Source organism: Magnolia sinica, chromosome 8 (genome assembly GCF_029962835.1).
Source record: "Magnolia sinica isolate HGM2019 chromosome 8, MsV1, whole genome shotgun sequence".
In the NCBI taxonomy this organism is placed as follows: domain Eukaryota; kingdom Viridiplantae; phylum Streptophyta; class Magnoliopsida; order Magnoliales; family Magnoliaceae; genus Magnolia; species Magnolia sinica.
Genome location: NC_080580.1, coordinates 48,318,778 through 48,345,970, shown reverse-complemented (window position 1 = coordinate 48,345,970; position 27,193 = coordinate 48,318,778). Strand labels below are relative to the sequence as shown.

The 27,193-nt window shown below is 40.0% G+C and overlaps 1 protein-coding gene across 1 annotated transcript in view; it reads right to left on the bottom strand.

The window, feature by feature from the left end:
• Positions 1–923: 923 nt before the first annotated feature.
• Positions 924–27,193, bottom strand: part of LOC131253296 (uncharacterized) — a 62,081-nt gene continuing 35,811 nt past the window's right edge. Inside the window, exons 2-6 of the mRNA XM_058254248.1 lie at positions 20,020–20,148; positions 19,811–19,931; positions 19,638–19,719; positions 1,450–1,603; positions 924–1,352 (exon numbers count right to left, since the gene is read on the bottom strand). Coding sequence (XP_058110231.1) covers positions 1,218–1,352; positions 1,450–1,603; positions 19,638–19,719; positions 19,811–19,931; positions 20,020–20,148 — 621 coding nt within the window. The 3' untranslated portion in view covers positions 924–1,217. The remainder of the gene's footprint in view (positions 1,353–1,449; positions 1,604–19,637; positions 19,720–19,810; positions 19,932–20,019; positions 20,149–27,193) is intronic.

The window sequence follows — 27,193 nt, the reverse complement described above, 5'->3', positions numbered from 1 at the left end:
AGATTACCTTATAAATACTATTTCATTTCCCTTGCTTTTCATGAATCCAAAAAAGGTCCTGTTGGAAGAGAATTTATTTATAATTTAGATAGCTGTTGACCGATCCTCGTGTATCATATCATGGGAGCCTAACTAACAGGTCACGTGTTGCCCATCACGTGGCCCCCTCGTGTATGCCTGGCCTAAACATCAGACCTGTCCACTCGCTTCTGCTTCTGAGTTGGGCAATAGCTAACCACCCTAATTTCTACACGGCCGTCGCATCCCTATACACCACTGGCATAACATGATGTAAACATCTCCCAAGAAATTCCCAAACTAAGATATTGCTGAGAACGGGATTTGTCACTGTGATAGTTCAGGCTAATTTACATGGCAAGGATATGTCCTGTAGCACCTCATCTGAACCTGGTCAATGGTAAAAGGGAATTTGACTAATTATCCACAGTGATGATGAAGTGACTGGCATTGCTGACTTTAACCCGTTCAAATCAAATCAGGATTACCACTGACGGCCCACAGTAGGAAACATGCAGTGATAGTGCAATTCTAGCGGTGAAAATAATACAATGATCAATGGCCATTATTCCAAGTGGTAGATGATATCCACTAGTCACAAAATACAGTGATCAATGGCAATGGGGGAGAGCTCTTGGAAGATTGTGTCATGTGAAAGGAGGAAAAGTTGAGATAAGAGCATTATTTCGTTGGTCAGGTTTCTCTGATTCCATCGAGATTTTTTTCTCCTCCTTTCTTCTTTTTCTTTTTTAAAGTACCTGCAAAAGAGAGGAACAAAAGAAAAGCAATACAATATCAATGAACATGCACATGTGGACCACACCACATGGGAGCGAGAGTCTCATAAGTGAGAACGTCCCATTCACATTACTGTCCATAGGCAGTTTTCCTAAAATTTACTCGAGTTCAAGTAAAACAATAACATTACCACCAACTGCAAATATTTCAACAAATCCCCCATAATACAAGAGTACATTAGGACAATCCGGTTACAAATCTTTCTACATATATAGACATGCAATAATTTCCATCCTCAACAAAAAGGATGGAATTATGTCTCAAAGAATTCCGGATTTCATTAAGGGTACCAAGAAAGAATTAATATACAACAAGCAGCAACAAGATGGGATGGGTAGGGGCTGCAATGTACAAAGATAAAAATGTCTGTTGAAATGCTTTGAACGAGGAACTTGCGAATCCTAGGCTGTCCAACTAGAATTTGGGATCCCATGCTTTTCAAACCATTCAGGCATGTGAAACCTTTCATAGAGTACAGGCCTCACATCCTTCTGCAGGGAGAGCTGCTTAAGGAGCGGAAGAAGAACCTCTCTAAGCTGAACAACCCCAAAGAGCAATCAGTAACTGATATTCAGTTTTCACCAAGTAGCAGTCACACCAAATGATTGGATTATTTTAACACTATCTTCTTACCTGTTCATCATGTGGTTGTCCTGCTGAGAATGGGATGCATGGTATTCCATTCAACGGTTGAAGCAAGAAACTAAATGGATTATTATCGACAATGACAGTTCGGCCAAGATCCTTCGATAGGCAAGACAGATCCTTGACATGCTCACGATATTTCCTGATTCATAAAACGACAACAAATTTGATCAAATAGAGCAAGGCCTCAATAACTTCAAAACTAGTCATGTAAATTGGCTCATTTATTGGTACTATTTATCAAAACAAAAATAATAATAATAATAATAACAACAACAACAATAAATAAATAAAAATGATAGACTACAATTTAATTTCAATGGACACCCCAACATTAGAAGAAAAAGAAACCTCCCACCAAACGTTTAAATTGAACCATAGGAGAAAAATGGGAAGGCAAACAGGTGGAATACTTTTTTGAGTCCACATGTTTGTTAGCAGTGTGCTTCTTAGAAGGCACATGAAAAATACACTAGAATGGCTGCACCATGCATGTTAAATGGGGTGAGCTATTGCCACTCCTAGCCAAGGAGATTTCAACAATTTTCTTAGAGAAAAACTGCAGTAGCATCCAGCTTACTTGATTTTGACATTCAAATTGTTCATCATGGTAGGTTTAACAACTGAGAACTTGCATGTCCTCTCTCTTTGGCATGACCTCCAAACCAACACTGGAGGGTTTACTTCTCCCCCGTGTTCAGAGTATCAGCATCCTTACATGTATTGATAACTTGGGATACAGTTCGAAAATGCTCCAAGTCAGGTGTTGGTGTGGCCCTGAGAATGGTGTGCTGGCCTTAGTGAAAAAGATGAAGAAGGATGAAAGCGCGGCGCTAACACACACCGAGAACCTTGTTGTTGCCATGTCATCAAATTGGCTCTTGAATGGGTGAAATTGGAGGTTGGCGCGGTCTGTATTCCTTTTGCTGAATCACCATGTCATCATTAGCCCCCAAAAAAGTCTATAAATACATCATGGCAGTCTCATTTAGCAAATTAGTAATTCATTTCTTCCTTACAAAGCTTTAAGGATAGAGCAGCTTTTCCCAGGTGCATATCAGGAAAAAAAAAAAAAAAAACACTAAATTAGTGTTTGTGCGGCCATGCCACTGAGGTGATCCAAGGAAAAGCCATGCCAACCCCAGGAGACCCCCATTACTTAGTTAAAGGCTAACTTATGCAAACTAGACACCTCAGGCGCGCTAACCTCCAAACAAGCTCTTATATGCATATTACATAGCATTAATCGTTTATCTCATCACTCCATAGCTCAACCCTATTCTAATTCCAAAAGATGACAAACTGATGGAGAGAGGATGGGATGCATGCAAAAGAATTAATCCAATCTCTCCCTAACAGGGCATTGTAGCTTGATGAAGTGTCAACTATAAAGAACAGTGCCAGAACAGACTTGGTACCTACCATAACGTCGACCGCTAAAACACCATGCGTACTTGTAACAAGGCCAGCAAAATTGCTGATGGTTACTTCAGACGGGATCAGATCAGCTGTGGTTTTTCCTAATTTGGCCATCATTCTTTTTGGTAACAAATTCACCACAGCTCCAATGTCCACCAGGATCCTAGTAACATGACATCCATCTAAATGGGCTGAAATATACAACAGTTTGAGGTGTTGTGTTATGTCGGAGGTGAGCCTATCGATAATTACTCTATCGGTAGTGCCATGCCTTGTCTTGTTTCTCTTCATCATAATGGAAAGAAGCATGCTGAATAACCATAGGGGAAGCATGTTCTTCTACATCTCCAGGCATTGTGTTTGGTTGAGTTGCTCTCGCCTGAAAGTCAAACGGTAAAGTGAGCACCATGTTGCAATGAAATACCGTCGGCGGCAACGAACCAAACACAATGCTATTACCAAAACCTTGCCCGCCTAGTGTATCAAACTCGATCTCATTAGTCTGACTAGAGGTCTCATTCACTGTGGGGTCAATCAGTGAATCGGTTGCTACATCCCTTGGCATGTTTGTTGTGGGTGTGAATTCACTAGGCAGCCATTCTTCTGTGGGGAAGCAATCCTCGCTGAAATAATCTGACAAGTTGCCAGTGATATCCTCTTCTTTAAGACCAATAGGTGTCTCAACACTTTCGAGAGGAGCTTTGCTCTCCTGATTAATAGGTAAAGCAATAACTTCAACCATGTTTACTGCTTCATATCCCTCTAGCGAGGGAACTCTCCAGAATGGATGAGGAAACTTGGGCTCTGGTCGAGAAGGAACCTCCCCCTTTTCTTTCTCTTCTTAGCGCGGCTCTATTTCTCTGCCAACAGTGCTTTTGAGTTCTGGTCAAATTCTCTAGTACCACCGAAAACTTTGGATGCAAAGTCATTTCCATACTCCTTCCTGCGTAACAGGAGGTTTGACTATCCTACTCAAAGGCCCATACGATCGGTACTCAAATGTAGTCTGCCTCGGTCGCTAACAATCTCGACCGCCACCAGGATTGTAATTTTTCGGTCCATGGCGATCACATAACTGTTGATTCCATTGTCCACGTACATCCTGGTACTGGGATGCCCACCGTTGCATGGGAGCATATCGATCGCTTGCTTTACGCATACTTCCTGGACCGAGCTCAATCTTTGGTCGAGGTCGATCCCGCAAGTCGGCGATGACAGTGTTTATCTCCATGCCGGTTGGGAACAGATCGGTATCAATCAACATGGCTTCCTTTTCTTTTGATGGAAATTTCAGTAACCCACGTTCGATATGATCTTCAATGAGATTCCTGAAAATAATGCATTTGTCAGTGGAATGGGAACGAGATCCATGCCATTTACAATAGTCGACCTTCTTTAGCTCCTCGGCCGAAGGTACCTTATGATTAATAGGAATTTTGATAAATTCCACCTCTAACGTAAAGTCAAAAATTTCCTCGGCTCGAGTAATATCAAAGGTATATATTTTTTGGGCCTTTTGAGTTGCTAGGGCAGTAAACTCCGCTTTGACCAATGCCGAGCAGACTAATAGTTTCTTAGCTACCACTTGGGCGATCTCGTAATTAGGATAGCTGTAATACGTTCCTATTAACAAATTTGCTTGCCTAGCCCCTTCTTGAAGCAACTCTTCATACCGAGACACCTTCTTGGTGCAGTCGTATAAATTGGCAAACTCCGTGCTTACAAACTTTTTACGGAGTTTGTATTCTAAATCGTCTTATGCAAGCTGCACGAATTCGGCATCGGTCATGACCACCTTACAGCGGCTTTTTGCCCGCTTGAAATGCATAATGTAACTTTCACAAGACTTTCCGGGTAACTACCCGAATCGTTCGAGATTGCCATAGTTATGTTCCTGTTCGTAGAGAAAAATTGAGCATAAAACCTTTCCTCCAATTCCTGTTAGCTATGTATTGAGTCTAACAACAAATTGGAATACCATGTGAAGGCCACAGTGATCAACAAGTGACCGAATAATTGTAATTTATAGTTGATTGATCGTGTTCCCCTGAAAATAAGACAAAATCTGGTCGATAATTTCTTGGTAATAGATGTTGTCGATCTACCCACTCGGGGTATGGTTTATGACACGTACGAATAGCATTGCAACCCGATACTTGGCCAGCAACTTCTTGCACGAGTTGCAGTACCTGGTCCTGATCGATCCATGGAGGTTCCATGGCTGGCGGATGATCTGAACCAAATCTATTAAATTTATCTCGAAACCTAGGAACTTGTGGCGGGTAGAGGCATGCTGGCGGTCCTTGCTTTCTATTTTCATAATTCCTAGCCGCTTATTCAGGTCGCCTAACCTTAGCAGGAGGTGGCACATTTTTTTCCTCTGGAGGAGGAACAAGTGAGGAGTTGCGCTGCAATGGTGGTACCGAAAATGGATGGTATTACCAACTGAACTGCCATTATTTTGTTGCATTGGTTGTGTCCGTTCTGTTACAACGACTAACAATCATTGCATGGCCTCGGTCTGACTGGCCATGTAGCGATTAGCACTTTCAGCCTTTTAACGAAACTACTCGGCTTGAATTCTTCCATGCTCTTGTATCATTTGGATGCACATATAGACATCCCTTAGTGCCATCGATACCTCGTCCGAAAGAATAGGGCGAGCCGTCGACGGCCATGCTTGGTTTCTGGTCGAGTTGATATTCAAACTAATTTCGCTTGGAGGTGCATGAACCTGGACATCATCCCCTGGAGGCGGTGTGGTTGGTGTTGCAAATTCGTTCCCGGCAATCCTACCACTTCTTCTTTGCATTTTGGCAATAGTTAAACCAGTAGTTTTTAATGTGTCCCACCGGATGTGCTAGAAAATTGTTCGTCGGGGTTGTGGAGATCCTCTCTCTAGCATGGGTGTTGAGTGCGAGGGCGTGCCAGAATTTGGATTGCGGTTCCAATTCAAACCGAACAACAATGACCCCGAGCACCGAAGTAGGAGACACCGGGTATGACCGAGATCTAAGGAGATAGGTCGCCTATTCAACCACTCGCTCACAGTGTAAATGGATCAGGCGATAGTCAGAGGGTGGGGTTCGTCCTCTGATGATGGGTTCCTCCTTGCCTTTTATACAAAAGGACTTTCTTAATGCAAAGTGGAACGAAAAAGGGAAAGTTAAGATCGACTGCTAGAAAGTGTTTAAATTACAGTTACGATTACCAACTAATGTACTTAATCTATGAATTATGCTAAGGAAATGTAAATAGCTTAATGCAAGGGCATTTTCACACCAGCTCGAGTGGGGTCGTCTGTAAGATGCAGAGGCACACTCGGGGTGGGTGGGGCCCACGAAGGAGGTCTCGTGTTCGAGACTCCTCACCAGCGGTGATTAATGTGCATTTGACACCGGGCTCGAGGGGGGTAGCCTGTGGGATGCGGGGACACACTCGGGGGGGGGGGGGGCGCGGCCTATGAGAGGCGGTACCCATGTGATTTGGGGCCCACCAGGGAGGTCGGCTGAGGTCCTAACCCATGAGATGTAGGGCCTATGCTATGAAATAAAGTGATTAATTCGCCATACTCTAACAGTTTGAGCTTTTAGAGGAAGTGGTTAATTATCCAGCATCAAATTGGTATTAGAGCAGGAGGTCTCGTGTTCAAGACTCCTCACCGGGGGTGATTAATGCAGGGGCATTTTCACACCAGGCTCGAGTGGGGTCGCCTGTGAGATTCAGGGGCACACTTGGGGTGGGCAGGGCCCACGGAGGAAGTCTCGTGTTCGAGACTCCTCACCGAGGGTGATTAATGTGCATTTCAAATTGGCATCAAAGCGGGAGGTCTCGTGTTCGAGATTCCTCACCGGGGGTGATTAATGCAGGGGCATTTTCACACCGGGCACACTCGAGGTGGGTGGGGCCCACGGAGGTCTCGTGTTCGAGACTCACCGGGGGTGATTAATGCGCATTTCACACCGAGCTCGAGTGGGGTAGCCTGTGGGATGCGGGGACACACTCGGGGTGGGCGGCCCGTGTGAGGCGGTGCCCATGTGATTTGGGGCCCACCAGGGGGGTTCAGCCTAGGTCCTAACCAATGTTCGAAATATCGAGACTATCGGCCGATATTATCGTTATCACACCCCTGCGAGACGATACACTCGTGATAACCCCCGGAAGATACCAAAAAACCCAAAATCTGGATATTGGCCGATATATCGTCGATATCGCACGATAGGCCATTCCAATCGAAGCTTCTTTCATAGGTTAGTGCAAGCAATATCTTCGATTTGGGAGAGAAATCCGTCAAAATCCGAAGAAATCCGGGTATTTGGGCGACATTGGGGGAAATCTTTGTCGAAATCTGGAGAATCTTCGCCGGAATCCGAAGATTTGGGAGATATTTGGGGCCGGAACCCTCTCTGCTTAGAAAAAATAGGGCGTCCGGCCCTTTTTTTTCATAGAGTGGTGTACCGCACACCACCAACTGGTGCGTTGATGTCGTCACCGAGTTCTATGGGTCCCATCATGAGGTATGTCTTATATCCAAACCGTTCGTCCATTTGGCGAGCTCGTCGTAAGGCTTGAGCCAAAAAATAAGACAGATCCAAAGATCAAGTGGACCACACTGAAAGCAGCAGTGGAAGATTAAAGGTCTATCATTGAAACCCTTTTGGGGTCACAAAAGTTTTAGATCGATATTATATTTGTTTTTCCTCCTCATCCAGATTTGTGTGACCTAATGAATGGATTGGATGAAAAATAAACATTATAGTGAGCGTTATGGTGGGCCCTACAAATGTTTTAACGGTGAGAATCAGTCCCCACTGCTATTTGTGGTGTGGTCCACTTGAGCATTGGATATTACTCATTTGATAGCGGATTTCCTGCTAGGAACCCAGGTGGGGCCATTGTGATGTTTGTGAGAAATCCTATCCGTCCATCCGTTTTGTGAGTTTATTTTAGGGCCTGATGCCAAAAATGAACCGTTTCCAAAGCTCAAGTGGGCCTAAAACGTGATAATCGAATGTCCATAGTTGAAATATTCATGGGCCATGAAAGTTTTGAATCAAGCTAATATTTGTGATTTCAATTCATCCATGTAGGAATGAAGTTATTAATGGTATGGATGGCATGTAAACATCACTGTCGAACCCAGGTAGGTTTCAACGGTAGGAACTTCCCTAACCACATTTTCCTTTAGCACGGCCCACTTGAGCTTTATATATGGTTCATTTTTGGCATATTGTCCTGAAATGAACTCACAAAACTGATGGAAGGGGAGGATTTCTCACAAACATCACAGTGGGCCCCATCTGGGTTCCCAGCGCAGGAACTCCCTGCAAAAGGCTTTCGCAAGAAATCCGCGTCCGTCTGGGGTGGGAACAACTTAGTGAGTAAACCCTGTGAGACCACTATAATTCATTTATTTTATCCGCTCCGTCCATCCATTTTACCATATAATTTTATGATTTTAGCCCAAAAAGTGAAGCATATCCAAAGTTCAAGTGGCCCACTAATGGTCAATCAACATTGTTGCCTATGATATGGTCTACCTGATTATTGGATCTGCTTAATTTTTTGCATAATGTCCTAAAATGATATAGAAAAACAGATAGACCGGGTGGATACTGGATATAGTTGTCTTAGTTCAATCGGACAACGCAGAGCTTAGGACCCTCTATAAAGGAAACATATTATGTGCCATTCTTTTTTGAGATTTTATGATTTAAAAGTGTGTATGGAGGTCTTTTTTAATCATCCCTGAAGTTTCATTGAAAAATTCAACTATTTTCTCAATGTTTCCCCATGTTTCCCAAAAAGTGCAATAAATTATGCGATACAAACGATATATCCCATGCGATAACCGATACGTATCTGTATCCCAAGGGTGCAATACATTGCGCGATACCGATATTTCGAACACTGGTCCTAACCCATGAGATGTGGGGCCTGGGCTATGAGATAAAGGGATTAATTCACCATACTCTAACAGTTCGAGCTTTTAGAGCAAGTGGTTAATTGTCCTGCATCAAATTGGTATCAGAGCAGGAGATCTCGTATTCGAGACTCCTCACCGGGGGTGATTAATGCAGGGGCATTTTCACACCGGGCTCAAGTGGGGTCGCCTATGGGATGCAAGGGCACACTCAGGGTGGACGGAGCCTACAGAAGAGGTCTCGTGTTCGAGACTCCTCACTGAGGGTGATTAATGCGCATTTCACACCGGGCTCAAGTGGGGTAGCCTATGGGATGCGGGGACACACTCGGGGTGGGCGGCCCGTGTGAAGCAGTACCCGTCTGATTTAGGGCCCACAAGGGGGTTCGGCCGAGGTCCTAACCCATGAGATGTGGGGCCTGGGCTATGAGATAAAGGGATTAATTCGCCATACTCTAACGGTTTGAGCTTTTAGAGCAAGTGGTTAATTGTCCTACATCACAGCTGATACGGGAAATAAATAATTACGCTAAGGGAAAGACTTTACTTGATAAAGACCGCTCTTACACTACGGAATGTAAATTTGACAAGATAATTGAAAGATAATTGAAGATAATTGATTTCCAAGTTTGTTTGGGGTTGGTGTGAGACCCTTTCAAAACTTGCTTAACCTTCTATTAATACTGTTGTTTTGCTACTCTAGATGCTTCTCACGATCTGACGGTTATTGTAACTGTTTCCTCCCTCTCTCTGCTTCCAGATTCTTCCCATGATCTTACTTCGGAATCCATACAAACTTTGACCGTTGCCTAATTGTTCGCTTAGTTGTTCCAACTGGTTGCACCATTGTCGATTGCTTATAATGTGCTCAACATCTTATGACCCCTTTCTCGAAATACAGTCATATAATCTAATATAATCTTGCGACCGATAAGCACTAAGTGACCAAAAATAGGACCTGGTCGGATAGGGTACAAACAACAGGTTTTTTAGATTTTTTTTCAACGTTAAGGGACAAATACATGTTTTTCAGATTTTTTTTCTTTCAATAAAAAAAGAGACCATGTCGGCCGTTACAGAAGCCGTAACAGCCGTTATGACCCATATCGTAAAGGTAATAGCGGTGGTCATTATGGCCACCATTACTATTACGGAATACCTTGGTGAATAATGCTCTCTCCAATAATAGACATAGTGCAATCATCCCCTGTCTATGAGATTAATACACAATAAGTGTGAATCCCTTTATCCTGAATTCCATGAATAACCATGGATTCGTACTAGAAGGGAGAATACCAATATGAGCCATAAGCCTTGATAGTTCACCATGTGAGGAGGCCACAGAGCCCGAAGCATAGATTGCAAAGATGATCCTAATGCTGCCAATAGCAGTCATAAGTGCATGCATTCTTGCATATCATGCATTTCTTGCATCTTATCATATACCACCATTTTGTTGCCATAGATTTACTTATCACTATTCTGTCATCCTATACTATATATTTTATCTTAGAATCAAGGGTATTCTAAAAAGAGATGTAATTAAGGGTTTATGGTAAATCACAGCCTAAAATGTAATAAGAACCCAGCTAATAATGATAAAGGTTTTCTAACTACGTGAGCTCTCCTCTTTCGTGCATGGTAATGTGACAATGATGTTTATGAATGTCTTACAATGGCAATGGATGTGATCCCTGGTATGATATTTATTCAATATTTATACCCAACTCCTAAATTACAATCAATAGATATCATCAATAACGTTGCAGATAATAGGTAAAATATTGTTGTCTAAGGGAAATATCATAAACATTAGATGGCGGAGTTTTTCAATGGAAATTCTTGAGATGTTAAAAGGCAAAATTACACACTTAGAACTCAAAATATTACTAAATAATAATAATAATAATAATAACTACGTATATAGGTTTCTTTTGTATAAGGGCCCGAATTATGCATTTTTAAACAAATTTTTTTATTAACATGTAGAAAGGCCCAAATTATGCATTGTTAAACAAAATTTTTTATTAACAAGTACGAAGCTAATGCACTAACTTTTAAGAAATAATGCACTAATTCAAGACATATAATGCACTAATTTAAAACAACTCCTAGGAAAGGTCCCCTTTTCTATTGTTTTTCTATTATTTTCTAGAACTTGTAAGTATTATGATGGTATCTTTGATGATATCAATAATATCATATGATATCGACAATACGGTATAGGTTTTTCTAAGGGATGTTGACGATATCTCTCAGTATTGTATTGTCGTCGATATCTTGCAAATATTATTTTACCCCCACTATTTGTATCATGGACTCAATGATACCAATAATATCAACAATACTTGGAACACTGCTTCTCCCCACTGGCACACCACCCAATATAGCCAGCAGTTTACTTCACAAATATTTCATTTTGGATATCCAAACCTAACAATCAGAAATGTTCTCTTTCTCAAAACAAATACTTGAACAAAAAGTCATTCATTCAATGCCTAGCCCTTTTCATTGTTAATCTTGTTCTTAATATTTTATCTCAACTTTTGCAATATATTCATTTCATGCGGCTGGACTTGGATCTTGAACATCTGTCCAGAAATAATAAATGCAACAAGTAGGCAGTTACAAGGTTTTTATTTTGTCCAAAATTTTCCTGCTCAAATAGCCAACCCCCTACGTTTTTGCGATTAGGTTTGCTATCAACGTTGTCATGTGAGATCGCACATTCGCGTATGTGCACAATGTGCACAAATCGCATATGCGACAGTGGTATATGCGATCACTGCACATGCGATCGCATATGCCACATGTGCGATGATATGCGATGGCATAGTTGCCAATGGTCAAAAATCTGACCGTTTTCTAACCGTTGGAAATTTATTTATTTTTTTTGTTTTTTAAATCTTGATTTTTTTCTCTATAAAAGGGATTCTAAGCACTCCTATATGCACTTAAAGCTAAAACTCTCTCTCTCTATCTCTATTTTGCTCTCTTATACTCTATTATATATTTCCAAGCCCCAAACTTCACTCCTCCATCCATATTTCTTTTAAGATTGAAGTTTCAATCAGGGGACAAGTACATACATCTATGAGGATCCAAGAATCAAGATTCAAGAGACATTACAAGACAACCAAGCTCTCCATCATCCATTGAATTAAACTCTCTTTCTAGTTTCTAATTTTTCCAACTTATATAAATATTCACACAACACACCCACCACTCTCTTTTTAGATTCTATCTCTCTATCTCACTCTCTCTTAAAGTTCCATAATCATATCCAAGTTCTAAGTTTTCTAATGACTTCTAACATTTTTATTTTTTTTTAGTTTGTTACTTTGTTACAAGTTACAAGTTACAAGTTAGTGACTTAGTGTTACAACTTACAACTTACAACAACACAACTTTACAAGTCTACATTTTACATAATTCCAGAATCAAGATCAAGACTCAAGGGTCAAGGACTCAAGGCAAAAGTGAAGACAACTTAGACAAGAAGTGAAGTTGAAGAATTTGGAACCTCTTTTTGAATTTGTAATTGTAATTTTGTTTATGTGTAAATCTCAACTCTCTTTTTCTCCTTTTCTTTTCCCTCTTCTTCTCCCTTTCTATAAGTGTAACTCAACTCTCCCTCTTCTTCTCCCTTTCTATAAGTGTAACTCAGCTCTCTCTCTCTCTCTCTCTCTCTCTCTCTCTCTCTCTCTCTCTCTCTCCAAGTCCCATCTCTTTAGTTTTTACTCTTTAGTTACTTTTTAGTACTAGGCTACAAGCAATCAATACACACACCATCGACATAATGTCTTCTTCCCAATCTTCCTCTTTGAAACCCAAGTCGAATAACCCGAGTTCGAAGTATGGGCACTACCATAGTGTTTCGAATAAGACTCACATAGTATGTGAGTTATGTGGGTTCCGGTCGCATTGCAAGGCACAAGCAACACCTTGCACATTTACCGAGGTCAAATGCAAAGGCATACGACAAAATTACTCTAGAAATCCGAAGGAATCCGAAGGGAGATCATGGAGTATATGGAAAAACAGTCAAGAAAGAGATACGATAGTGCCCTACGTCAGAAGAAATATTTGGAACAAGATGCATATGAAGATATAAACGTAGTTAATGTAAATAAAGCTAGTCTCACTCCCCCTACTTCGACAAGCCGTTCTAGACCACAAATACAGCCAACGGTCTCGAAAAGAGTCTGAGGGCATGGGCCCATGGATAGATGGTGTAGACCACATTCCGATGATGTGATCAACCAAAGGAGTGGAGGCAAAGGGCTGGCTCAAACAACTTTAGAAAACCGGTATAAACAAAAAGATAGGAAAACCACAATTCAAGTGTGGGTCTCATTCCTGAGGACTGTCAGTTGATTACTAGTGGCTCTACTTTGGGCCTTGATGGCTGCAAGACGATTATTGATGGCATAGATAGCCTCAGCAAGCTATTCCGAATTCATTGTGGGGTGTAGACCAAAACCACGCCCAGTACAAGTGGGCATAAACTGCGAATCTAGAGGGAAACCTAGGGAAAAAAAAAAAAAAAATCTAAATGCAATGTGATGTGAATAGGAAGACCTCTAACCTTAGACATGGTAATATGAAAATCTAACCTAGATGCAACATAAGAATCCTATGCTAAACCTAGACTTTGATACCAAAATTTGATGCAGGACGAATGGTCTAGACTAAATATGATGCAAATAAATTATAAACAGATTAAAAAGCAATTCAAAGCATAAAATATACTAACCTACCACAAATCTAAGACATCAAATAAATAATAAAATTCAGATTTCAAGCTAAATCACAATCCCACAATAAACTAAACCATATAAAACATGAATTTCAAATGATCAATGGAAGGTAGAACTTCCACTTTAGCATAGGCTTAGGCCTAATTCCAAGGGGCTGATTTGATCTCTATAAGGTTAAGGATATGAGAATCTATGGTTAGGGTTTAAGTGTGTAAGGTTAGGGATCTTAAAGGAATTAGGGCTTTGGAAGAATTTGGGAAATTAGGATCTTATAGGAAATAGGGGATTAGGCTTTCATAGGGAATTTGGGAATAGGGCTCAGAAAATTTAAATAAATAAATAAAAACTACGGTTTATATGTAAATGTGAACTAAGGTTTTAAGCTAGGGTTTAAGGGATAGGAAGAATCAACGAGAGGGAAGAAAGGAAGGTAGGTGGCTGGTCGTGCAGTTGCACGGCCCTGTCCATACAACCGTACAAACTAACTTGTACAAATAGGTAGTCCGAACGCATGGGGCTTGATAGAGATGGGATGGGTTGGGTTTTGGTGGAGGAAGGGATAAGAGAAGATGAGTTTGGGTTTTGGTGGAGAAAAGAGTATAGTGATTTAGGTTTGGATAAGAAAAGTAGAGGAAAAGAGGGATTTGAGAAGAAGATGAGAAAGACAAGATAGAAGTACCTTTTAAAAGAGAAATAGGAGAAAGATTACGCTACACACCTTGGCATCACACCATCAATCTCCATTTATAGGAAGAGAAAGCTTTAAGGGAAGCAAAGAACTTTCATTCTAAAAAACATCAATCCCTAAGGTTGGCTGTCCTTTATAGTCTAAAAAAGACTTTTTACAAAAAGAGGCTCTCAAATAAAATTTTCAATGTAAAGACACTCAGTGAAATAAAAGTTGTTCCTCACTCCCTAATCTCAACTAAACATAAATCCAATCATTGAATAATCAACTAAATAAAAGAAATAAATCAAAACATCCTAAAGTCTACAATCAATGTGATCTAAGATCACAATGAACAAACCATCCAATCAAAGCGTCCTCCAGATCCAATCGTCCGATTGACGTGCCCTCACAATCCAACGGTCTAAACTCCTCAATAAGCAACCCACATGCATCTTCCTAGTGTAGGGTTTTTGAAGATGCATAATCATGCATGTGGGGTCTTCAATGCGGCCCACCTGGGCCCATGTAGTGGTCATCAAGCCAAAGTGAAACTGGAGTTGATCTCCAACTCCTCTGGTATACTCTGTAAGGTGCTTGGATATCCTCATCATGCATATTCACCTACTTGTTGCTTATACACTATTGCCTACGTGGGAGATCGTGTTGTGTGTATGCCATCCAACCTAAGCAATAATTGGATCCCACCACAATGATGGGATGCCCAAAAAATTACACTTCTCAAATAACTGTACATTTTTATGCATGTTTTGATGAATAATCATGGATTTGAAGCATTGATTTTCGAATTTTGGTAAAAGATCTAGGAAAAAATCCAAAATTCTTCATTTTCACCCATTTAAATTGCAAATAGGGTGTCAAAAAATCATTAGGAACTACTTTTAGGCCTAACTACAGATTGGCAACAATTTCTTTAAATTTCAAAAAATAACAATAATAGTTAAGATAGTGAAAAAGAATAAAAAAATTTATTTTTAAAAAACATGCTAATCAACCAAAATTGGTTGATCTACATGTCCATTGATGAGTATAGGCGGATCTACATAATAACCACACTCTTTTGTTTTTTTTCTAAAAATAAATTTTTTTATTAAAAAAATATATATATATTTATTATTGTTTTACCAGATATCAAGTTGTATTAGCACCAACCGGCCGATATGCCCATAATGGCCCAAATATGATTATTTTTCGATTTTTCACTCGTTTTCTTCTTTTTTTATTCATTTCAACAATGAAGGAAGCTTAAAAAATAATCTTAAGACTAGAATTAGGCATATTTTGGGGATTTATGAATTGTAGTGGAGTGGATCACTATCCACTACAGGAAAAATAAGAAAAGGGTAAGCCTTCACTTTTTCATGTTTTTATCTTCTTTTTGTTGTATTTCAATATAGGGGGTCCTAATTCACCAAATCATGCTTCATTGATTCAATTAAGGCGCAATTGGTTGACTTTAAATAGGTAAAGTTGACAAACAACATTCTTACAAAGAATGGTCTAATACACCATTATATGCGTGTCCAAAATACACTTTTTTAAAAAATAAATAATAAATAATAAATAATAAATAATAAAGATAGATTCTTGAATATCTTTTTCTTCTGATATTTCCTTAATTTTTTTGTTATTGTTGAGGGTCAAATATTGCATATTACACCCCAATTATTAACTGATTTTACAAACATGATAATGCTTAACGTCCTATTTTAATCGTGTTTTTGTTGCAAGGTGAATTTAAAGAGCTTGGACTGAAGAAGGTATTAAAAGCATGGATTTAACGCTCTAAAATCACCAAGGCAAGGGACGGACCCCAGGGGACCAAGATTGAAGAATTTACATGAAAATCACCAAGGCAAGGGACGGACCCCAGGGGACCAAGATTGAAGAATTTACATGCCAAAGATCCGAGAAAATCAAGCCATTTACATTAGAGAGGCTTGAAAATCGTCCAGAATGCAAGATCACAAAGTTCCCACCATCCGTTCGGCTCGAAACTTTATATCTGACCTAAGGACCCTAAATTAACCGTACACGTCAAATTTCAGCCATTGGATCCTTGTGAAAGTGGCCCAAAGGTCAGATCAGCCCATGAATCATCGATCTGGGGCCCACCTGATATCTGGATATACTTCAACTTTGGTCTCAACCCCTTAAATGGGATGACAAAACGGATGGACGGAGCGAATTTCTCACAAGCATCACCGTGGGACCTACACACGTGATGCGTGTACACAACATGTACATGGTTGAGCCGCACCAGACCAGGCGTCCTAGTCAAAGTCGGTTGGCCCGACTCTTCTTCCAAATAACAATCAGCGTCCGCAAAGTGCGGACGCTGTGGCATGTTGTGGCCCACCGTGCTCATACCAATGGATGATTGGGACCGTCTGCTTGACTCAGAGGGTGGCCACGACCCAAGCCATGTTGAGTTTTTGGCCCCATACACACATACACACGTGGATCATCGAAAAACACGGGATGAATGGCGAATTGATTTTATACAGTGGACCGCACCAAAACTCGACCAAAACTACTCCTTTCCGTAAATTTTCGCCAGGAATCTAATGAGCGGGGTGCATTTTCCAGAAAACATCACTGTGGGGCCCACCGAACATGTCAGCGTAATAGAATTCGCACCATACGCACATCAAGTTTTTTCGGACGTTGCAGGGTGTTGTAGGCCACTATTTGTGGTCGGATAGGTGATCTAAACCGTTCAGAACCATCAGAGGGGGATCTTTACCCCAACCATGGAGAAAAATCCGATTTGTTGACACTCTTGCCAAAAAGGGATCAAAACGCATGTCATTTTCTTTCTTTGCTGCGCAAGCTGCGTAAAGCCACCAACCGACTTCAGCACAGACTTCTCTCTGTTGCCTATAAAAGAAAGAAAGAAAAGGACGTGGGAGGCATCTCTAGGCAGCCGTGGAGGCGATCTTTTGGACATGGGAAGAGAGAGAGAGAGAGAGAGAGAGAGAGAGAGAGAGAGAGAGAGAACGGTCAGCCATCTCCATCGGCCAAGAGTTTTTTTCTTCCTTCCCTTTCATTATTTTCTTCATGTTTATTTGAGATTTAGCTTGATCATGACTATGTCAGGCTAAACCTCTTATCTAGGGCTAAGAGGTGAAGCTTGTAGCGTGATGGACAATTTCTACGGCTTTGATTCATGTTTTATGAACTTTCTTTGATTATAGTTTGATTATATGGAATATTCGTAGTTTTTAATGGTTTATTGTGACTTAAATTACAATGGATCTGCGATAGCTTCGAATATGTTCATTGCATTATAGGGATTGTGAACATGGGATCCATATAGTTCACCATCGTCTCACGGGTATGGTTGGATGACGGAACCCTTCCTAACGTTCATAACTCTCTTAGATTGGTTGTGGATTGGTTAAATTTTGTTGTTTGCTTTGTCTCATGGGCATGGTTTTGTAATGGAATCAAGTCTAATTCTCATACCTCTCATCTCTTAAAAACTGGGTTAAAGGAAGTTCGATTTGGATTTTAACGATATATCTTCCAACTGGAAGAAGATAGGACTCTGATTCCAGTTGTGTTCTTGAATCAAGCATAGATCTCCCTGATCTCTACAAGTGGATCCTTGGCACCCTAGTTTCCCACCTTTGAATTTTACAAAATTTAGTTAAAGTGTTTCACCATTATTCTCTTAAATTTTCCCTGGTTTAGATTACATCTTCATCTAGTTCTAGTTCTGGTTACTTTCAGATTACATACAAGGTTCAGTCCCTGTGGATTCGACCTCGGTCTTACTAAGATTATTACTACATCACAACCCTATACTTGGGGTGTGAACAGTTATAGATTCTTGAATATCTTTTTTTTTTTTGATAGATTAATGAATATCTTTTTTTCTCTTTTTCTGATTTTTTTTCTTAATTATCTTTAAGGAAAAATAAAATAAAAATCGACTGAGACAGATTTGTTGTTTTGCTTTGCTTTTAATAAAGTTTTGTTATATTTCAAAAAAGTGAATGGGATTTCATAATTGAACTGACTGAGGCGAATAAGGAATAAGCATGCTCCATAAAACCCAAAGAGACGTTGAGATGACGATTTGAAATGAAAACCAACCACAGGAAAGATACTGCAGAGCGGAACAAATTTAAACAAATGGAAACCAACCAATGGAAAGATACTGTAGAGCAGAACAAATGGAAAGTATAAGCTACTTGAAACAGAAATGCCATTATCTGTATGGAGATCCATTGAAGGCCAAACCAAGAAAGCATGCATACCAAAAATCCATACTATACGTATCATTTTCATAAAGACAACAAACTAAGAGTCAAAAATAGGCCCTCTGAGTTTATAGCTATAACTTATTGTCCCCCACTTCCTGCAGCGATATGCCCAGCACTTCCAAATGTATAATATAGGATTGGTTGCAGTTAGTGTTTCATATGCGATCGCATACGCCATTTTGGGAGCATATACCGCATATGTCAGTGGCATATGTGGTTTTATGACCATTGAGCATTATGCCATGGCATATGTGATTATGCGATTGTGTGATCACACATGCAATTATGCCATCATTTACGTGACTAAAAATTTTATATATATATATATATATATAGAGAGAGAGAGAGAGAGAGAGAGAGAGAGAAATAGAGTCATGCTCCCCTGCACACCTATGCACGTGCGCACCTTTGCACACGTGTCATGGGTGTCTAATCTGAATGGTCCATGTGCTGCGGAATCCCATGAAACCTCATGTGAGAAATTTTGACCCTGATCTAAAATTCTGGTGGGCCATAGCAAAGAGAAATGCAAATCAAGGGAGGAAACTGTTTTAATTTTTCATGGCCCATCAAAGTTCTAGATCAAAGTAAAACTTGGTCCTGGGGGGTTTCACAAGGTGCTGCTTCACATGAACGGTTCAGATTTTTGATACACATCACGTATGATGGGTTCTCAAAAAAGTTCGTATGTAATAGGTACGAATTGGTTTGCAGGTGAGCGTTTCCGTGTGTGTGTGTGTGTGTGTGTGTGTGTGTGTGTTATGGCTGCCATGTGTGATTATGTGATTATGCCATCACTTATGTGATTAAAAAATGTAATTCTTTTGGGGGCTGTGCGAGCGGCATACGTGATTATGTGATCGCATATGCGCACGGCCCCCTTGGGTTGCATGATCACTTAAGCAATTTGATGGCAAGGGTTGCATTTGATGAGATCAGCATCATAGATTAGAAATATAAGCACTTCCAACATCAGAAATCGTAACAAAAGCAAGCAGCATTTCAGATGAATACCCAAGGAAATGCAGATACTATGAAAGTGGTCGCTTCATAGTCACAAATATAATCCTGTGCAGAAAAAGTCATTGTGATACTGTTGAATAGATGAAACTTACGTGCTAATTGTTGCAGGCCGATAAAGACGAAGACTGAATCTATTATCAAGGTCTATTCTGTCAACAAGTGGTCTAGCATAACCTGCAAAAAACAAAAAACAAACATTATGTATCAAATGAAAATCATAGTAAAAAAAAACATGAGCAACTAGGTACACATTTGAAGTTCAAACCTTCAAGGCCAGCAGTGAAGAGCACAAGATCTGCAAATTCGCTAATCTGTTGCAAGAATTCATGCAAACCAGGTCGTTCAAACACTGTAACATGATTCACCTTTTGTTTTCCTTCACAATCCTGCAATCCGAACAATTTCTTTTCAAATTTCTTTCTGGATAAATTATTTAGCGAAAACAAAAAAGAATAATAACAATAATAAACAGACCCTGTCCACTGATACACATTCCAGCTCAAACCACTTCAACCCAGCTTCAGTGGCCTGGTTACGAATAACCACAGGCAAGCTAGATGTCTCGTATGCACATACAAGAGTCTCATCCAAGTCAAGCACTACCTGCATGGCATTTGTCAGAATCAATATGATCAAAATCATGTTGTAACCCTTCTGAACCCATATGGTTACAGCAGTTACCATGGTATCAAAAAAAAAAAAAAAAACAAACAAAGATCATTTTAGACAGTCAAACAAACAAACATTTCAGCTGTCACTAGTGAAAGTTGAGAAAATATTCAGCATTAAAAATAAATGAGAGCGTTGAGTACACCACAACTTCAGCCTAATAGCACCTTAGTAAAATGAATGTCTGAAGTTTGAACAGCCACCTAATGAGCTTGCTGCAATCTAAAGCCATGTATTAAATTACAGAGCTAAGAATATTCACCATATTTATTGCAACAAAACTAACCATTAGAATGTGGATCAAAGTGATCTTCTTGTCTTTTCTAATAAGCTGGGATTACAATATTTTCATATTCAATGAAGCTTCTTTTACGTCCATGTTCCATCTGGAACAATTATGGATGTATTCACAGACATGTCTCTGATCATTCTTGACCAGCCTTCATTAGCATCCTATGCTCATAGAGGATCATTTGAATGCCGACATTTTAGCAAACTATAAAGTGTTTCTATGGAGTGGAGGCTTTTGAGACTTCGGATGATACTGATTAATTGTATATTTATTTTATTTTTGAAAGGAATTTCATGCATAACTGTATATTTCCTATTAAATTTCCCATAAAGCCTTCCTCCTTATCAGTCAAAAGAAAAAGAACATCAAACCTAATGGGATCGGGAGGCTTCCATACAAAATAATTGCATGGACAGATTTTCTAGAAGATACCTTATTTAATGTAGCAACCAACTCAGTCATGATTATGGATATATAATCGAGAGGCAGAACAGCAAACTCAATTAGATTATCCATTGTTTCCATATGACTAAGGGGATAACTTCCTCAGAAATATGAAATGACTAACTCCACCACCACCACCACCATCATCATAATTATCTAATGGCCTTGTCCCAGCTATTTAGGGTCGGCTTTAGAAATTCACTTTCGCCAACAGTCTGTCCAACGACCCTATCCATTGTTCTATATTACCAAGGGAATACCTTCCTCAGAAATATGAAATTACTAACACCACCACCACCGTCGTCGTCGTCATTATCATGGCCTTGTCCTGGCTATTTATGGTCAGCTTTACAAATCCTCTTTCCCCGACCATCCCTGTTTAACGCCCCCTATCCTCTGCATCTAAAAAAGCATTCATATCCTGATCCCAGTACTTGTAGGCTCCATCTTCCTCTCATCCACTTTTCAAGCTCTTCAACCCTAATCAATGTTCATCATTTGCATTGTCTAAACTGTTTGGGATAGGCCTAACAAGTCATGTTTCCCGAAGGCCCTATCTTTGGTGAGTGAACACACGTTTACATTCCTTCTCACCACCTCAATCCAAGTCCTTTCAAGTCTTCCTTCCATCCACTTTTCATAGCTATCTCTAGCCTTTGTAGCGTGTGACCAAATCATCTCAATCTATTCACCATCATTCTCTTATTGGGATTTAGGACCAACGTTTTAAATATCGATGAGATCGGCCAATATATCCCACGATATATCTTGTATCCCACCTGTGCGTACGAAATGCAAAGGTAGCATCGATATATCCCACATGTTCAATCCGATGAGCATTTTCAAATTTCGATCCTTTTTGTATTGAAATTATGTTAAATCAGTATCAAATGGTTACAAATTCATTGGTTTTTCATGTTTTGCATGAAAAATCATGGAGTTGGAGCTTTGATTTCGATATCCATTGGTTCTTCATGTTCTCCACGTTTATTTATTTTATTTTGTTTTTGAAATTTTCCTTCAACCATCTGCTAATTGAGACTAATTTTCAGGTATTTAGCAGTATTTGGTGAAATGATCATCGCATATATTCTAATTTCAAATTTTGAGTGTAGGTGGTTCGAGGGAAAATTCAAAATTTCCCCAATTTCTCTGAAATTTCTTGCATTGTTGCACTCCAAACATGAAATCAAGCATGTATGAGCATTGATCTACTGATTTGTTAAGTCCTTGTCAATTTTTGAAAAATAAAATTCATTTTTAATAAAATATTTTTTTCTCAAAATTTCCCTTCAACCAGCTGTCAACTGAGACTAATTTCAAAGTATTTAAGAGTGTTTGATGAAATGATCATCACATACAGTCTAAACGTTATGCATTCAATTTGAATATAGTTGCATTAGTTCAATCAGACAACACATAGCGTAGGACCCTATACGAAGGAAACCTATTATGAGCACTTCTTTTGTGAGATGTTATGATTTAAAATTGCGCATTAGGGTCTTTTTTAACAATCCCTGAAGTTTTATTGAAAAATTCAACTAATTTCTGAATGTTTCCTAAAAAGTGCAATAAATTACCCGATAAAAATGATATATCCCGTGCGATAACCGATACGTATTTATATCCGAAGGATGCGATATGTAACGCGATACTGATATTTCAAACACTATTTGGGACTACTCCTAGGTTGCTTTGGTTAAACTTATTCTTAAGTCCATCCTTCCTAGTCTTTCCAAAAATCAATTTCAATATCCTTGTCTCTGCAACAGTATTCTGTCCACGCTACCTTTTACAGTCCAACATTCTTCAAGTATAGCATAGCTGGTGAAATAGTTGTCTTATAAATTTTTCTTTAAGCTCCATAGGCATGAGGCAAACAAACAACACTGTAGAGACACATCTCCACTTCATCCACCGATTTCTGACTATACTCAAAGGAGAAACAATAAGAGTATGCTCATTTGCAAACTTAATGTTTGCTGAAGCACTGAGATTCCATATGTGTGGAAAATATTTCAATGATCCAAACCACTTATATGATGCATCTCAACATGGATCAAGGACAAAAATTCTCCCAAATTGGAATATTTCAACCCTTTGATCTTTAACAATTTTCCTTTCAGTATTTAATACTTCCAAGACCATACACAATCTACTACAAGATGCATCCAGGTCATATAGGCTGACTGATTAACGATCCAGCCATTAAATTGTATATATTAGGCCTAGAGGAAGTCCATCCAAGGGTCCTGATTAAAAATCCAGCCATCTGTATTGAAACTCTAGACCATCAACCATCTAGAGTAAAGATCTGGACCATGTTAGAAGTCCATATTGATCTGATGATAGATCTGGACCATGTTAGAAGTCCATATTGATCTGATGATAGATCTGGACCAACAATTGGACTTGGGGTCAACAAATTCATAGGGTTTATCATTAATTAGTCGTTAGATTTAGAGTTAGTCGTGAATTGTTGAGAAAAGAGATATAGCCTTGCAGGAAAAAGAAAATGGAGGATTGAAGAAGGTGAATTTCTTTGTATGTCTAGGACCTCCCCAATGACAATACAATCTCTTCAAAGAGGTGGGCTGTATTCAAGACTGGTATATTGCTATGGATGGGAGTTTAGGTTTGCTTTCAAGACATTTGGCTATCAGGAGGATGCAGAAAGGATGATATCACACCATGGCAGGTAGTTTGGTCAGAAGGAGGCATTAGCAAATAAAGCTCAATTTTGGGAGTTGAGTAGAAAAGAGAGACAGGATCTCATTCAGATTTGGGGAGAATGGTCCGCTAAAGATACCACTTAGGACAAATTGTGATGCCACAGCCGAAGAAATGACAGAGAATAAGAGGAATAAGTCTTCTATCTGGAGAAAGAGTATGGAGACTAGTTAGATCGTTAACAGGGTGGCCTCTAATGTAGTGAAATCTAGAGAATGAATGTCCAATTAAGAGAGGAATCGTGAAAACAGGCATATCATTGATACAAGCCACACTTGAATGGATGTACCAATTTGTAACAAAGCAAAGAGAGATATATTACTCTATTTTCCTTAAAGCAATGGTCCACATTGATGTAAGAGATAAGGGTGTGTGTGTGTGTGTGTGTGAGAGAGAGAGAGAGAGGGGGGCCTCTCCCAATAGTGTAAAACAACCCGTTGTACTGTTGTATATGTTGTCAGTTATCACCTACTAAGCCTAAACTCTTTCATCTCAGCCATTGATTAGGATTAATCCAGCCCTCATAATGACTTAAGCAGACCCAAACGCATACTCTTTCTTTTTTCTTTTTTTCTTTTTTTTTTTGGTGGGGGGGGGAGGGGATGAAGGTGACGATTTTATTAAGCAAGGCTGAAGGCGAAAAAATTACAAATCAGACCAAGAGAAGGGGAAAATTGAGCTCTCGCCTAAAACCTTTAAGGCTAAGAGCCTAAGACCCACCCTATTACATTTTATTTAGATCTACTAAAAATCTCTGAAGCCCACCATGATTCCTAAAACACCTCAAAGCAATTAAAGCATATAAATCGTAGAAATGCATACCATTTAATCTCAACCGTTATAATTCAATTCCATGACTTTTACCAACAACTAAATAAGACAATCCATAGCCCTATCTAAACTATGTAGGCCAACAATGAAATAACCAATAAAGTTGCTTCAAAGGCCTCTAATATAGTCACAAAATAGGCATTGCAGTCTTCCTTGGGAAAGAAATGACGCCAGGCCTGGTAGCTCCTTGCACGGCTCCCATTCTAGTGATTGTGCCGCTGCCTCCTATTACAGGTCTTGGCCTTCATGGATGATGATTTTGGACCACCCAATCTCACAGTAGCCCCTCCCAATTGACGAGAATTAGACCCCAAGTTCAAATCTTCATTAACCTCAATCCTATGTCAGTTGATCCCCGTTAATTCATTCATGCTAACCCATACGGCTTCCTCCCAGGGTTTTCCTCTCCACTGCATTAGATACTGGAGCATAGTACCTCCATCATCTATTGCACGGTGCCAAGGTTGCTTCAATTTCATCCACAGGCTTTATAAACATGTCTTGGACCCACATCTCTATCTTCTTCACTTCCAATAGAAGGATCTCTATAGGCACCATAGAGATCTGAATATCGGTGGAATATCTAAATCATTTGGTATCTTCTTCTTAACCTTACATCGGTGGAATATCTAAATCATTTGGTATCTTCTTCTTAATCTTACATGGCCATCTTCTTCTTGAGCAGCTCGTTATCCATGCCAGCTGGAAAATGCTCTTCTTGCAAATAGACCATCACTAAATCACCTTCATTAAACAGCCACTAGTTCAACTTTGATAAAGACCTTTGGTCACTTATGTCGATTCACACTAGCTTTGAGTTTGAATCCATGAGTTGTTGCTTTACTTATGCAATTCTTGAATCCTCTCAACCATGGCCTCTGCATCTTTACTACAATTTCTAGATTTGGCAAAGGCACCAAATACAAAGTATGCTTTGGCGTCCGTCCATAGATAACCTCACTTGGTGATTTTCCGGCCAATCGATTCTTCGTACCATTGAATGCAAATTTAACGTGAGGTGTACATTTGTCAATTGCAAAGCTTCTTAGAATATTTCCACCACTTCCATCTGCCCATCCATCTAAGGATGGTAGGCACTATTATATTATAGCTTCTTCCCGCACCACTTCCACAAAGTCCTCCAAAAGTGATCACGGAACTTTGTGTCTCATTCCAAGATGGTCCTTGAAACCAATGTTCGAAATATCGGTATCGCACAATGTATCGCACCCTTGGGATACAGATACGTATTGGTTATCGCACGGGATATATCGTTTGTATCGCATAGTTTATCGCACTTTTTGGGAAACATGGGGAAACATTGGGAAAATAGTTGAATTTTTTAATGAAACTTTGAGGATTGTTAAAAAGGCCCTTAATACACACTATTAAATCATAACATCTCAAAAAAAAGATGCACATAATAAATTTCCTTTGTATAGGGTCCTAAGTTATGCGGTGTTTAACTGAACTAATGCAACTATATTTAAATTGAATGCATGATATTTATAAATATATCATAGTCATGTATGAAAACACAACCAATTCATTGAAAAGAAAAATAAGAACTGAAGAAGTAAAATTTGATAAATATACATATCAATGATGGGGACTAGTTGTGGTCTAGACCTACATAGAGTTGCGCGGTGGCTCGTAATCATCATCTCCATCTCGACGGGGATGGGCATAGTACTGTTGCTCTACAATTCAACAATATTGTGCCCAAGTCATAGTAGAGTGGTACCAATTAAGATACTCCCTGACATAACGCTAATACTCATCCTCTCCGAACTGAATCAATACGCCCATTCATGGATACTGCGTAATCGTCACAATCTGTAACTGATATGGTCTGGAGAGGGCACATATGAAGCTCCTTGGTATCCATATTGTTGGCCATATCCATACTGCTGCTCATATCCTTGCCCATATGCAGAAGTGAACTCCTGACCAGGGTTGAAAAATGATGTGCCGTAACTGCTGGAGTCACTCGTCGCATATCCACTAGGTCCATATCCATGCCCATACCGTGGCACAGAACTCGAGCTACTCTCCAGTGTTTGTGATCCAGATTCATGTTGTGGCCTGTAACTTGAGCTCCCCTCCCTCGTCCGTGATCCAAATCTAGAGCCACCTCGCTTGCCATGAACGCTCGTGTCCCTCATGCATTTTGCTAGCAGCTCCTCCTCAAAATCTGAAAGTTTATAAGTCTTCTTTTTCTGCAGTAGCTTTTGACGCGTGTATGTTTTATTGTAAACAAGACGAGGTCGTGGTTCTCCTGGACGAGAACCATGGTCAAGGTCCTGCGTGGAATGATCGAAATTTTCCTCCCCGGTAAAGGGGATAAGAGGCCTCTTATTCTGACTCCTACCCGTGTCGCTACCATCCCCGTCGCCGCCACCACCATCATCATCATCATTCTTACTGTCATCAGAGTCATCGTCACCCTTATCGCTGCCATCATCATCACCGGACTCATTTCCCGCATCACTCTCTGACTCAATCTCGGTGTCAGACGATGTTTCCCCGCCACGTGTCCCGCGTGATAGTGACTGCCGCGGGCTGCCCTCCGGACTCCTCGTTAATGGGTCGAATGCCTCATCAGGAGACCTCTGCTGCTCCATATGTTTGTCAACATCAATCCTTTGTGTCTCTGCTTCTGCCGCAATATGTGGCTCTGGT